This window comes from Mya arenaria, chromosome 15 (genome assembly GCF_026914265.1).
Source record: "Mya arenaria isolate MELC-2E11 chromosome 15, ASM2691426v1".
Lineage (NCBI taxonomy): Eukaryota > Metazoa > Mollusca > Bivalvia > Myida > Myidae > Mya > Mya arenaria.
In genome coordinates this window covers 1,446,838-1,461,422 of record NC_069136.1, presented here as the reverse complement: position 1 = coordinate 1,461,422, position 14,585 = coordinate 1,446,838, and the positions used below count along the sequence as shown (strand labels likewise).

Below are 14,585 nucleotides of genomic sequence, written 5' to 3'. Positions count from 1 at the left end.
ATTGTTTACTTGAGAAATCGATTGTGACGTATTTTTTTTTACAAAGTAACGAATTCTTCAGAGCGTTCATCAGATTATGTAATTGTTTTTTTTTTCTGGATTATATTTGTAATTTGCTTTTGTGTCATGAACAGGAATCACTGTATACATAGGATTGCAAAATGACGATAAATGCTCATTATCATTAGGCATTATTTGTTTAATATGTATAAACAGGCAACATACTTTTCTGATGATGTAACGTTATATAAATGTGAAAGTTCAACTTGACATAATGTCTTATACATCAGTTCTGTCTGAAGTTTAATGTCTAATTAAAAATTATTTGGTAACGAACTTTAAAATGCTGTTGTATACAAACGCCCCAAAGGCCAAGGCGTAAACATGTCTTAAATGTTGTAAGATGATACACTTTCATAAAATCGTGGTCTACAAAACTCCTCCGGAGGGGGAGGGGGGCAAAACCTTTTTCCCTCACCTCATAATCAAGTTATATGACGGCAAATATATGCCACCATCGATATCATTTTAATTGACTTTGTTATTTGGTGTAATAAACAATGGTGTTTAGTCATGAAGATTTATGCATCAGATCTTCCACTTTAAGCGTAAACGTTGTATTAATAAATGAGTAGACTGTTAGAGTACCCGATAAGGCGAATATAATATAATTTTAAGCAATTATTGTACGACCACTTTAATGTCAATAAATTTACATGTATGTATAATTATTTAATTGTCAATAATGGACAGTCATTAAGTATTTGAGTTTATAAAGGTCCTCCCGTGCATAAAGGGTGGATTGTGGCTTGATTCTGTCTTATCCCTGTTTGACTTAAGCAGAAAGGGGGAAATCAACGATACACGTTCCTTCTTTTAACTTGTTAGCGCCTGAGTTATGCCTGTTCATTAATGCTGCTAGAAATGGCGTGATGCAAACTTCAAAATGCCAATCATTTGACTGTGCTCTACGGTGTCAGTGTACAATAAATGCAAATGGGTGTGTAAAAGTATTAGCTCGTCAAATTTGTGTTGACAAAAATTGTTAACGCATCGTAGTTCCGCTTGGTACCCGGTCGTCATCGTTCAACAACTTAGTTCTTAAGGAAGATTCATAAAACCTATAAATAGATCATATTAAACTTGTTACACATTTTCCCCGACAAAATACGTACCTGTATAGCATGGACCATAACTCTAGCTTCAATAATAGGTACCCCTTCTACGACAACGTTGGCGTTTGCTACGGTTGCTTTTATTATATTAGGTATCGCGAAGTTTGCTTCAAACATCACCGACGTCATTTTCACAATAGTATAGAAATAAATTCTTTTAGGAGGGATGCATTGAGAAATTGCAAAACTATCTTCCTCCCCTCAAATATTCATATTAGGACGTGATAGATACAAAACGGTAAAAAAAAACAATAAAACATTACTTAATTTACTTAAGAATTGAAATTTATTACTGCTAAATGTATTGGGAGTAGTAATTGTTATCTTAACTTATATAAGTGTCTTAACATAGCATGCCCATCAATGCACATACGCCATAATGTGACAAATTGCAAACAGATTGAATGTACACGAGGACTACTCTATGGTATCGCAATGTTTGTTCAATCAATTCAATCAAAAGCCTAAGGAAAGCAGAGCCGAAAGAGTGTCAGCATTTATGGTAATATATAATACTACTTACCAGGAGATGATATGGCCAAATTCAATGTGATGTCTACATGTTTGCCACCATTTTCAAAATATGACTTAATTACTCATTTAAACCTCCTTGTCCCGCTTCACGTTCGCCTCCCTGAAATAGCTCACGTGCAATATACCAGGCTTAATTATAACTTATATCTTTATAAGGATTTAGTGCCTTCATATTTTATGAATCCACCACCATTATCTTTATATTTCCATTCGAACAACGAATTCTACAATCATCCTTGCTTGCACAGTTTTGAGAGCATCGACAATTACATCGTTTTTTTTAAATGTGCGAACAGTCTTGTACAAAAGCCATCTTCACTCACATCACTTCAGCCAAGCGCAAAGCCCACGGGGAGAGGAAGCGGAAAGATTTCAAATAATAAACCGTCTGCCGTAATGTTCACAGATTTGTAACTAATCGTATAATGACAGCTTTGAATGTTATATTTTGTTTTAAATAACATGAATTAATGTTTATTTTCAAACAATATTCGTATTATGTAAATCTAATTTAATCAATGGTGCACCAAAAAAACAAAACAACAGAAACATGCACCCTAGAAACGATCACATATCGCGAATATATTTCTGTGTGGCATAGTCAGCGTTAAGAAGTTCATTTCTAGTTCAGGACTTTTTCCACTATGGTGTTTAGCTGGATTTTTACTTCGCTTGTGTGTAAGTTAATGTTTTATGAAATAGTTAACGGTACGCTTAATATCTTTTATATATTACATTTTGAGTGTCTTGCTTTTGGCGATTTTTAAGAAAGCAGAGCTAAAAGCAATGAAGACTAGAATTCCATTGTAACTATTTATAGAACCGATCCTATAACAATAACCTTTCGTTCTCGAAAGCAAAACATTTAAAATATCAAATACATTGCTTACAGTAGGGAGTTAAAATTACTGCACTGGTTACTAGTAAGACCTTAGCATTAAATCATTTTTTTAACTTTACACGAATTGCAATTACGTTGCATAGCCTGTTATTTAGTTCAAGGGTAAGCGAGATGTTGAATCATGGGAGAGGTGAACGGCTCACCTAGTTTGTCTTCACCTGTAGAGTATTCTGCAAGTATTATTACTTCATCTCCTTGGTTTAAGAATGAGAACGAAAAGCATCTCATTTAATATTTTCAGGGTTATTTGAGATGCATAAGTACTGTATTGTCGCCGAATTTAAGTAATGATGCTAACATGAAAGAGTCGAATCATAAAAAAATATATATATTTTCGAAAAAAAATTGAATTGTATAATTTGGCAAGTTTTTTAACGAAAGATAGAACCAATATGTATATTACACACAAGTTATCTTTCCTTGTGTTTAGACCTGGTGAGGATAATAGTGGTAAGAAGTAACACACACACACGCACACGCACACGCACGCACGCACGCACGCACGCACGCACACACACACACACACGCACATGCACTGCGCGCGAACACACAGTAACACACACACATACGTACATACACGTACACGCACACGCGCGAACACACACACGCACGCACACACACGTATGCACGCTCGCACGCATGCACTCACACACACTATTTGAATAATCATACTCTTTACTGAATGCTACAATTAATACATATGAGAAGACTGGACCTGGCACCACCATAACGTACTAATATAAACTCGTAAAAATGATTACCGTATGCGAGTTTTTCCTAGGGAATGGGTCTTTAAATTGAATTCGAAGTCAGTATAAAATTGTCGATTGAGATTATTGTATCCATTTTAAGGAATATTGTTCACTTTTTATTGGTTAACTAATTTGAAATGATTGAAAACAAATAATTAAAAATGAGAATATTGCCCTTGCCAGATGTTTCAATGGAACTGTAGGGGTATGTCAAGCGCTTTTACTGAAATATTGCATGTTTGTCATAGTTTCTATGTTTGATAACGTTAATGAAACCATGTTTTTGTACCAGCTGGTTTTATAGAAATGTTGTTAGTATGCTAAACACTTTCATGAAAATGTTGCACTAGTGACATTTCCATTTAAATTTCGGACGTGTGTGAAACATTGTGTATACATTGTACACATGATTGTAAGCGCTTGCTGTCTGTTTATTGTCACACGTCACTGCAGTTTGGAAAGACCAATATTATACATTTTGGCCAGTTCGACCACTTGTAACATTATCATTAATGTCTCGAGCATAGAAAAGTTTTCATTTGGTCGGAGCAAATCTTAATGGGAAGACAAGCTATTTAATTAGCATTGAGTACTTGGTGTACACAACGGTCCAGTTTTGTGCTTAAAGTTACAATAAACTATTGCATACATCTACGAGTATATATGTTTTTGTCAAACTGCAAAGAATTTTAAATTTATTATTGTATCTTTGTGAAGTAAAATTGTTATACCTAGTTCTTGTTTATTGTAAGTTTATGTTTAATTTGTAACAAAACTTAACTCCAAGTTTGAAGCAAATGTCAATACTGAATACAGTACTTGGTACAATATTAAACACACTTGTTGGATAAACATGTATGCGGAAAAAACTTATTGCAGTCAACCTCGCTTTATCTGATGCATCAGCACCACTCTTTTCACAATTAATTAGTATAACTTCATTCTCAGAATTATGAGTGGAAAATACATCAGCATTGTCTGGAACAAGACTTTTTAAGTGTTAAGCCGCGTACCAAACAGAGAAATGACCAATCTTAAAAGCGTTGTTGGTTTTGTAGTGGCCTGATAGGAATTAATGCATTTTGTTGAGATTATGCGACGTCATTTCGCATATCTCTCTTCAGTGTTTAACGAACTCATCTTGATTTAGCTCTATCTATTAATGAAAACCCGTTATTGTTTCAGCCCAGCTGCAGCCTGTCTTTTGCCTAAATAAACTCGCATACATTTATCCCTAATATATTGATAAAAAACCGCAAATGATTCGTCTAAACTGTAGCCTGTTAGCGACTGTAACCCATGGTTAACACAATGCATAATTATATAACTTGATCTGCCTCAAATATTTTTCAGGTGTTTTAACAGTCGGCTGGGCCCGGTCTGCATGCGACCAGAGTACTTTGAACAGTGAAGCGACGCAGAACTGTGTCAAAGGTTTCTATAACTATATCAGCCAGGTAATGAGTTCCGTGTCGGATCCCAGGGAGATTGCCACCATTTTCTGCTCGTAAGTTATGTTTTAAGAAATACTGAAGTTTGTTTGATTTTGGTGAGACACATAATGTTTCTTCAACTCGACGGTTTATTATGAAAATCTTGGCTATGTCGTTGTTGTAGCCTTCACCTATTACGGAAACACGTACAAAATATTGTTTTTCCGTCTGTTTGTTTTCTGTAGATATTTTTCAATGCCTGTTTATCTTCCAATTTGCAAGTAGAATTTGTCGGCGCTTTGTTGTTGCTTTAAATAGTTTATAAATTCGATCTTCTGTATTCGTCGTTTTCTTTTGTTTCTTGTTCAACCAGGGCGGAGGGTCAGAGCGTTATTGAATGCATGTTTCCCCTAATGGAGCAGTGTCCGGAACTCATGGCGAACATGGGAGATGGGGCGATGGCGATGCCCTCTCAGGCAGATCTGCTGAAGGCCTGCAGTCAGATTCCTTCCGGTACGTTCTTCTAGAATGGGAAAGGGACAGTGAGGGGTATAACAGAATGCCAAAGGTTGTTATCAAACCTGATATACATTGCACATCGGTTTTAATGCATTCTAAAGGTTAACTCACATTTTTATGGTATTTAACTAAAGGTTTATACACGGCGTAGCCGGGCCATTGAGGGAGAATTGGCCCGAGTGACTCATAATGGTCCGAGACGCAGTCGTTGGACATTTTGAGCACGAGGGCCAATTTTCTGCAACGGCCCGGCTACGACGTTTATAAACATCTTTAATAAATATGTTGTTGTTTTCTTAGTTTGTAAGTTTAAAGGCGTTTTTTCAAAATTTACATGCAATCCAGTTGTGCAGTCGTATTTCCTTCTGGCTTGTCGACGATTTATAAACTCACTCTCAAATCAAATTTAGATTTTGTGAAACAGCCAAAAGGCAATTAAAATTGTGTTGTGACATCATGTTTCCATCAATGTTTTTATTGTTCATCTTGAAAATTCCCACACGTCTATCCGAATTTTCTTAGTACAGATCACTGACATTTGTCGTTTTTTGTCTTGTTACTCAAATTTAAATTAAATAAACATAAAAACGTAGCAATTCGAACGTTTGTTTGTACTAATACAAAAAACATAGTATAATTAATTCCAACATGTATGCACAGTTGTTCTTTCCAAAAGTTTCCCTTTGTTTTGTTTTTTAGAATATCAACATACAACACAGTATAAAAAACGTCACCCTAACAGTCCACACTGGTTATCAAACGCAAGCATATTTTCCTAAACTGCGTTTGCGTTTGTCTCCATTAAGGATTTTAATAATAAGTTTGTTACAGAAAATTAATAAATTGTGATTATTTAGAGGAGGCATTCTTAACAGTCGCCAAATTGGATCTAAAGTCGAAAATTGAATTTATGTGCGTACGTTCTGCGGGCCGCAAAATGATAATCGATCATAGGCACGGGCCGCAGAACTAATAATCGCTGAGTCATGCAAATAATCGCGTAATTCGTGAACAAATACGTAACTATATATATTAACATAAGTATTGATATACTATACAACTGCCATGAATGCTTTTCATCTTTGAAAGGCTGTTCGTTTACATTATGTCTCCGTATATAAGGGTCAAAACTTGACGCGGATGATTATGTTTTAAAAGCCCGTCGTTAGTGGTAGGTGAACGTACTGTTTGCTATCGTCTGTGCGCATGTGCAGTTGTTTTTTATCTTTAACATACAGAAAATGACTATTGTATACTATAATTATTGTAAGGTATGAATATAAACTAGTAAACGCGTGTGCATGTACCACGGATTAATTGACAATAAGATTGGACAAAAAGCCATGTATTTCATGTTCCGTCGATATCTCTGTTGAATTGTTTTACACTCGAGTTCCCGTTGTATCCAGCTAATTTTAAATTGAACCCTCAGGTTATTTTAAAATAGGGATGTGACTTTCATCCACCTTAACTTAGAAAACTTTTCCGACAAATTTATAAATGATGGCTTATTTGTCGTTTTCTGACTGACTCCTGTCCGGAGTTTCCTTTCCTTGGTTCACCAACCTACCCTTCGACCATCAGTCTTTTGAGGATGACTAAAACGTAATTAGGGATTTGATACTGAGACGCACTTAGTACTAATTATGAAATATTGCCCAATGCTGCCAAAATTGTCGTGCCATACCCACTTGTTTAGTTTTTTAGAAATATTAACATACACATTTTCACAGCGATTCCAAATACATTTCAGTTACCAGTCATTTTGCTGGTAAAATTCGGTCGAGGAAACAAGAAAATAAAATAAAGATAAAAACATTATCAATATTCTGCAAATAGCTCAAAGATATTAAAGGATTGCCTTCGCGAACGCCTTCTGTACTCATCTCGTAGAGGTAGAGTGATTGCTTTGTCAAACGCCATCGGTACCCATCTCATAGAGGTTAGAGGATTGCTTTGTCAAACGCTTTCTGTACTCATCTCGTAGAGATTAAAGGATTGCCTTGTCAAACGCCTTCTGTACCCATCTCGTAGAGGTTAAAGGATTGCTTTGTCAAACGCTTTTTGTACTCGTCTCATAGAGGTTAAAGGATTGCTTTTACAAACGCTTTCTGTACCCATCTCGTATAGGTTGAAGGATTGCTTTGACAAACGCCTTCTGTACCCATCTCGTAGAGGTTAAAGGATTACTTTGCCAAACGCTTTCTATACTCATCTCGTAGAGGATTCTTAACTTATCTGATATAGGTTAAAGGATTGCTTTTACAAACGCTTTCTGTATCCATGTCGTAGAGGCAGAATGATTGCTTTGACAAAGGCCTTCTGTATCCATCTCGTAGAGGTCAAAGGATTGCTTTGAAAAACGCTTTCTGTACCCATCTCGTAGAGGTTGAAGGATTGCTTTGACAAACGCCTTCTGTATCCATCTCGTAAAGGTTAAAGGATTGCTTTGACAAACGCTTCCTGTACCCGTCTCGTAGAGGTTGAAGGATTTGAAGGGTTGCTTTGACAAACGCTTTCTTTACTCATCTCGTAGAGGTAGAATGATTGCATTGACAAACGCCTTCTTTACTCACCTCGTAGAGGTAGAATGGTTGCATTGACAAACGCCTTCTTTACTCATCTCGTAGAGGTAGAATGGTTGCTTTGACAAACGCCTTCTTTACTCATCTCGTAGAGGTAGAATGATTGCTTTGACAAACGCCTTCTGTACTCATCTCATAGAGGTTAACGGATGGCTTTGACAAACGCTTTCTGTACTCATCTCATAGAGGTTAAAGGTTTGCTTTGACAAACGCCTTCTGTACTCATCTCGTAGAGTTAGAATGATTGCTTTTACAAACGCCTTCTTTACTCATCTCGTAGAGGTAGAATGATTGCTTTAACAAACGCCTTCTTTACTCATCTCGTAGAGGTAGAATGGTTGCTTTGACAAACGCCTTCTTTACTCATCCCGTAGAGGTAGAATGATTGCTTTGACAAACGCCTTCTGTACTCATCTCGTAGAGGTTAAAGGATGGTTTGACAAACGCTTTCTGTACTCATCTCATGGAGGTTGAAGGTTTGATTTGACAAACGCCTTCAGTATTCATCTCATAGAGGTTGACGGATTGCTTTGACAAACTCCTTCTGTACTCATCTCATACAAAATATGGCTTGCTTTTACGAATGCCTTCTTATATGATATGCCTCTTCTTAACATTTATTTGTTCATTCCCTACTGGTATGTATTTGTTTTTAATTTGAACCTGGAGATAAGAGAAGTTTCGTTTTGGAATATCCTTTGACTCAGAATGTCAATATACTTCATAGCAGTCCATTTAAGGTCTATTTTTTCCAACTAAGCCATTAAGCTGTTATCAATTAGTTTTGATGTACATATGTCTGATCCATTTGTGTACCATTTCAGGCCTTTGTTTGACAGCAATGACGTGCGTATCCAACGCTTCTCATGCGGCTCGCATGGGTATTGACGAAAACTTTAGACCAGCTAACAACCTGACCTTCCTCCTTCCATATATGGGATTGTACTGCGGGTACAAAAGTTTTGTAAACTCTTATGACCGTAAACCGTTTAGTCTTTAGATTCTAAAAACAGTAGTTGAGTATCGGGCCCTTCCTTTTAAAAGTACATTGTGATTGGTAGATTCCTTCATTTTTTCAATGTCAAAGCATTGTGGTTGAGCGAGCACCTTAGCACACGACCGTGTAAAGACAAGTCTGCGAGTTTAAGGACACATTTTGTCATAGAACAGCGTATAAGCCTAGCCGCAAGATCCGCATAAATGCAAGGGCGTTTGTTCATAGATTCATTATGTCAGATTAATGGCCTATTTTAAGCCTTCTATAAGTGACAGCCCCCACCCCCTCACCAAGCCGTGTATAGTACACAACTGATGTGAATTGATCTTTTTATCAATGTGCTGCTTATCAGATCTTCGATCTTATTGCCCAGCTGTGCAGGTGAGGTTTTATTATAGAAATGGACATTACATTTTGCCTTTTAGTTGTTGTTGTTATTGTTTTCGAATGAAAATAATAATATTATAATTACAATACCTTTGAATAAGAATAAGAGTTATGTTATATATAATAGCCAATTAAAATGATTTAACCAGGATGCTTCACAATTTGGATATAACAATTGTGGCCATGCATTTAAAATGGATTTAAATATAAATAATTATATTAATGCTTAAAAACATATCAATCTTATTTGTTTATTACTTATTTCCAATCGGTTAAATTAATAAATACATTTGCTATGCATATTGTTTTTATGTATTAGTGAGACAATAAGATTGTCTACTCTATAAGTGTCAATTCTAAATGGCTCTGAGCCAATAAAAAATACCCAGGAAATGGCCCCTTCTGTGACACCAGTGTATTCTAGCCCATCTAACGATTTGGCCTGATTCATCGTTGACATGCTTACAATATTGATAATTCGGGTATATCTAGAATGTTTCAGTTTAGAACGGCACTTCATTTCATCGGGAAAAAAAGAGAAAACTATCAGTTCGACCCAATAAAAGTGTATGCCTGTTTCCAGACACCGTTTAAATGTTCTGTTTTTGTCGTTCAGTTTTCAGACAAAAATATGCAACAACTTAATGCTGTGATTTTTTTTTGTTTTATCAAATAAGGCCCGTAAAGGAGCAGTTCGACTGTTTAACACCAGAAGTGGAGGAACAGTGTCAAAACCACACTGACCAGATTAAGCAGATGATTCCCATGTTAAACGCCGACATGCAGTACGACACCCTAAAACTGCATATCAGAAATGGATGTAAAGACGTCCCAAAAGGTGCGTTAATTATAACTTCACTGTGTACACTGGGGAGAATGTAATTTAGTTTAATGCTAACAATAAGTGGGAAAAAAATGTGACAAACAAAATGGCAGATTTAAAATGAATATTGACGATCAGGGTACCAGTTTTTGCTTGGTGAGTTGACTTTTTCTTTAAATTTTAATAAAGTCTGGCGTCCAGTATATGGCGAAAGACATATTCTTCGATCGACGTCATAATTTGGTTTTAAAAGTTTTAGAACCGATTAATTTTAGAAGGCGTTTACAAACAAACGTGTTTTATCCAAATATATATATTGTTTTTGAAATTAAAAGAAAGGAACCGCGGCGTTAATACTTTTAATACCTACATCGATAGTTTTCATTATAAATCCGCCATTGTGTTTCCATGAAAACATAAATTATGTCTAACTCTCCCTCCCTTTTGTGTTTGCATGTTGATAGCGCCATTGCAAAAACTACAACAAGTTAACTAGTAATACAATTTGTATGTTGCTAAATGTGACGATTTCCGTTTTAAATGTTCACTCTAGGTAATTGAATGACGAAATAGGTTAAATCCAGGTTCCTTTGCACTTGTTTGTGTAAATGTATTGAGCAGTTGAAAAGGTAATTTAAAAGTAAAATAGAACTCACTGTTTGTACATCGAATTGAAAAATACTAGTAATACCACCAAGAAGTTACATTACACGTTTGACATACGATAGTTTTTCTCTATTAATAGACATCGGTACCAACAAATGTGTAAAAGACCATTTCGAATCGGCGGCATTTATGGAGTGTATGTCAAAAGTGAAAACCGACTACAAAACTGAAGTTGAGATGAAGAGCTGTGGGTATGTTTTATATTATGTATTACTTTTACTAAAATAAGCGGCCACTTGCTGACTAGAGCTATTCCGTTGGTTTCGTTATTCTCGTTTTTTATAGCATTCGTAATTTACTTAACTTACTATGTCAGCCATCAATCTGAATATGTTCCGAAAGTATATGACCTATATGATCGAGTATGGTTCGCATGCATATAACCTTCTTATCAAAGATTGTCCGAATACGTATAACCAAATGATCGAGTATGGTTCGCATGCATATAACCTTTTTATCAAAGATGGTCCGAATACATATAACCTACAGGATCGAGTATGATTCGCATGCATATAACCTTCTTATCAAAGATTGTCCGAATACGTTTTACCTTCATACTCAAGTATGGTCCGTATACATATCACCTACATTATCGCTTATAGTCTAAATACATATAAACAGCATGATAGAGTAGGGTCCAAATACCTACAACCTCGGGTCCGACTGGATATCAAGTTAGATCTGAATGCATATATCTTATATGATTGAGTATGGCCTGAAAACATATAACCTACACGATTTAGTAGGGTTCGAAAACATATATTAGTAATCTAATCGTATGATCTGAATACTTACGACCTATATGACCGAGTATGATATGAATACATAATTATAAACTATGTCATCGTATATTGTCCAGTATATGTTAGTCCACATTTTAGTTTGGTCCAAAAACATAGCCTACATTACTGAGGTTTGCCAAATGCATATATCATTAATAACCAAGTCGGGCCCATATACATAACCTATATGATCAAGTGTTTACCTACATCCTCGATGGTGGTAAGAATTCATAAAGCTTATATGACCATTTGTTGGCCAAATATCTGGCCTACTAATTGAATTTCATCGACAAGTGTACCCTCTCTGAATAAGAGTGTTGTCCAAAAACATAGATATTCTTGACACTAGTAATGTCTGAATCAATGACCGAGTTTGTCCAATTATAATATATATTATATATACATAAATGTTGTAGCCAAGATGCTAAAATGGGTTTTGTTCCCTTGTACTCCGGTTAAATGAATGTCGGAATATAATGGGTGTGTCTTCTTGCAATGCAGTGATTTAGATTTAAACTAATTGTTTGTGTAACATTAAGAATCATCACTCCTAAAATTCTGACGCGTTTTGGACTTAAGAGCGCCACTTAATGACTTTTTCTTCTATATTTCAAGGAAGTTTTTCGCACAGGATTTTATCCAATATGTATTTATGGATTTTACTTTTCGGTGTTGTAGAGCCTCGGATGCCCGCCTTATGTGCCTCAAAGAATCCGTCGAGAAGCCATGTGGTAAAAGGTATTACACCGCCCTAGCCACCAACGCAGACTATTTTCTCTCGAGCAACCTTTTCACGTGTGACCGTTCCATGAGCACAGCCCCGGTCGTCCGACTGTCTGCCGCAGCTTCGCTTGTAGCTGTATTAGCTGCCCTTCTTTTGTAAACTCATTGGTGCATTTCGATGTTTGAATACAAAGGTGTATCCGTACTAAAAACGTTTTGCAATCTGACATCAAGCATAGTGATCATGAATCATCTGTTTAGGATTTGTAAACATATTATTTTAATCAGATTTACATTCAGGTCTTGAAATGTGCTCGTTTCGACTAGTTGGGTTTTAGTTTTTAACAATTTGAAACTCTTTATGTACTCAAGGTTATGGATCAGGGTTAAACAGGGTTAAAATATTTGGAAACACTAAGATTTTCTAAAATTTGGGATTTTTGTTTCTATTTGGTGATGACATTGATTAGCTGGAAAAATGGAGTTTGTGTCTGACATTTTGAAAACGTTATTGTAAGGATAGAGAACCCGAAGCCTTCAGTTATTCAAAATCTGTGAATTGGCCACAAATCTAGGTTTCAAATAGAATATGATATACTTATCAAACGGATAATCTAACGACCACTGTTAATACTGTTAAATACGTATATTCTAGTCAACAAATCAAGTCCGGTCAACTCTCAAATGCATGTAGAACATCAAACTATTAAGGTCGATAATACGGACACTGCAGTTAAGATTCTAACGTTTAAATTAAATATGTTAACAAACGTGGTAAATAATGATTGTAATATTTATTGCTGCATTTCAGCTTGGATTGTTTCTAATATTGCCTTCCAATGTGTGATCGATTCGAAGTGTATAATTGTTATTTCAATGGCCATTTCAAATATGTGTAGTTTATACATCGTATTTTTGAATGATATAAATGATAAATCTGTATCCTAATTGCTTTGTATGCCAACTATAAATACCAATGGCATTATATTCCTCTTACATCAGAGAGGGTTTAGTATACAAACAAATAAGAGATTAACATATATATAAAGAACCCTACGCTACAGGCTTGAAGTAAACAAACATAAGTGAAAAAGGAATTGTTTTTAAAAAAGATTGTCCTCAGAGTGCCATTTTTCCAGAAACATGTGAAGGATTGACGTGTGTCGAAGTTGGTGTGTTATAGAAGAAATGCATTGATTATTAATGGTTGAGTGAGGTTTTTAGGAAAATAAAGACGAACATTCCGAATTGATACGGACAAATATATTTTATATGATTGTTAACAATGACCTTTTGTCTACTGCAAGCCTGCGAACGTGGTCTTAATTCCATGAGAAGAAGACGTTGGTAACTAAGAAAGGACATAGTTTCCAATGAAATCAATGGTTTTCATAGTTGTTAAGGCCTAGTTTAAGCATTCCTAAAGTGATCCCCCTCCATGTATGGAACACAACTTCTGTTTATTGATCTTAATCTTTATTGCCTTGTGCTGTCGATCTGAGTGTCATGCTGTGCAGTTCTAAAGGTTTTATTATAGAAATGAGCAATATATTTTGTCTTTTAGTTGTTGTTGCTTTTTTCAAACAATAATACTAGTATTATCATAATGCCTTAGAATGAGAATAAGAGATAAGACATACATAATATCCTATTAATATGATTAAACATGATGCTCCACAATTTGGAAATAACAATGGTAACCTTGCAATTAAAAATATATATGTTATATAACTTTTTGAAAACTTTTAACTTTTATTTGTTTATTATGGCTTTCCAATCAGTTCAATCAATTAATTAGCCATGCTTATTGTTTATATGTATTAGTGAGACAATGAGATGATCTACTCTAAAAGTGTCAACCCTAAATAGCCCTTAGCCTATAAGCAAAAACACAGGAAATGGACCCTTACTGTGACACCAGTGCAATAAACAGGAGATGCACAACAGGGGATTAGCATGCCATTTAAGGTGGCATTTATGGAAGACATTCAGTTGCATAGGATCAGTAAATAACAACAACAAATCATCGCGTAAATACATGTTCAAACTTTAAAAACAACCTGCTTCCTTACAGTATAAAACAACGACAGAGCCCAGGCCTGGAGAAGGTTCGGTCAATTAAAAACAATGCTCAATAATGAAAGGAACAGGGTTCTCAGTAAAGTCCTTAACACTTATCCATCAACAAATCGAAACACAATTTAATCTTTGTATGCGACCCGTGACCAGTACGGACGCACGTAATGTCAAATTTGCAGTGATACTCAAGTAATAAATTTAAAATAAACACGGGGAGAGTAGGTCCGGG

The 14,585-nt window shown here is 35.6% G+C and overlaps 1 protein-coding gene across 1 annotated transcript; it reads left to right on the top strand.

Moving 5' to 3' along the window:
• Positions 1-2,150: 2,150 nt before the first annotated feature.
• LOC128219789 (uncharacterized) lies at positions 2,151-13,840 on the top strand. The gene is made up of 7 exons (XM_052927808.1): positions 2,151-2,387; positions 4,716-4,869; positions 5,169-5,308; positions 8,724-8,850; positions 9,961-10,121; positions 10,852-10,963; positions 12,233-13,840. Exons 1-7 carry the CDS (start codon positions 2,354-2,356, stop codon positions 12,435-12,437), a joined length of 933 nt encoding a protein of 310 aa, XP_052783768.1. The 5' UTR covers positions 2,151-2,353; the 3' UTR covers positions 12,438-13,840.
• The last annotated feature ends 745 nt before the right edge of the window (positions 13,841-14,585 follow it).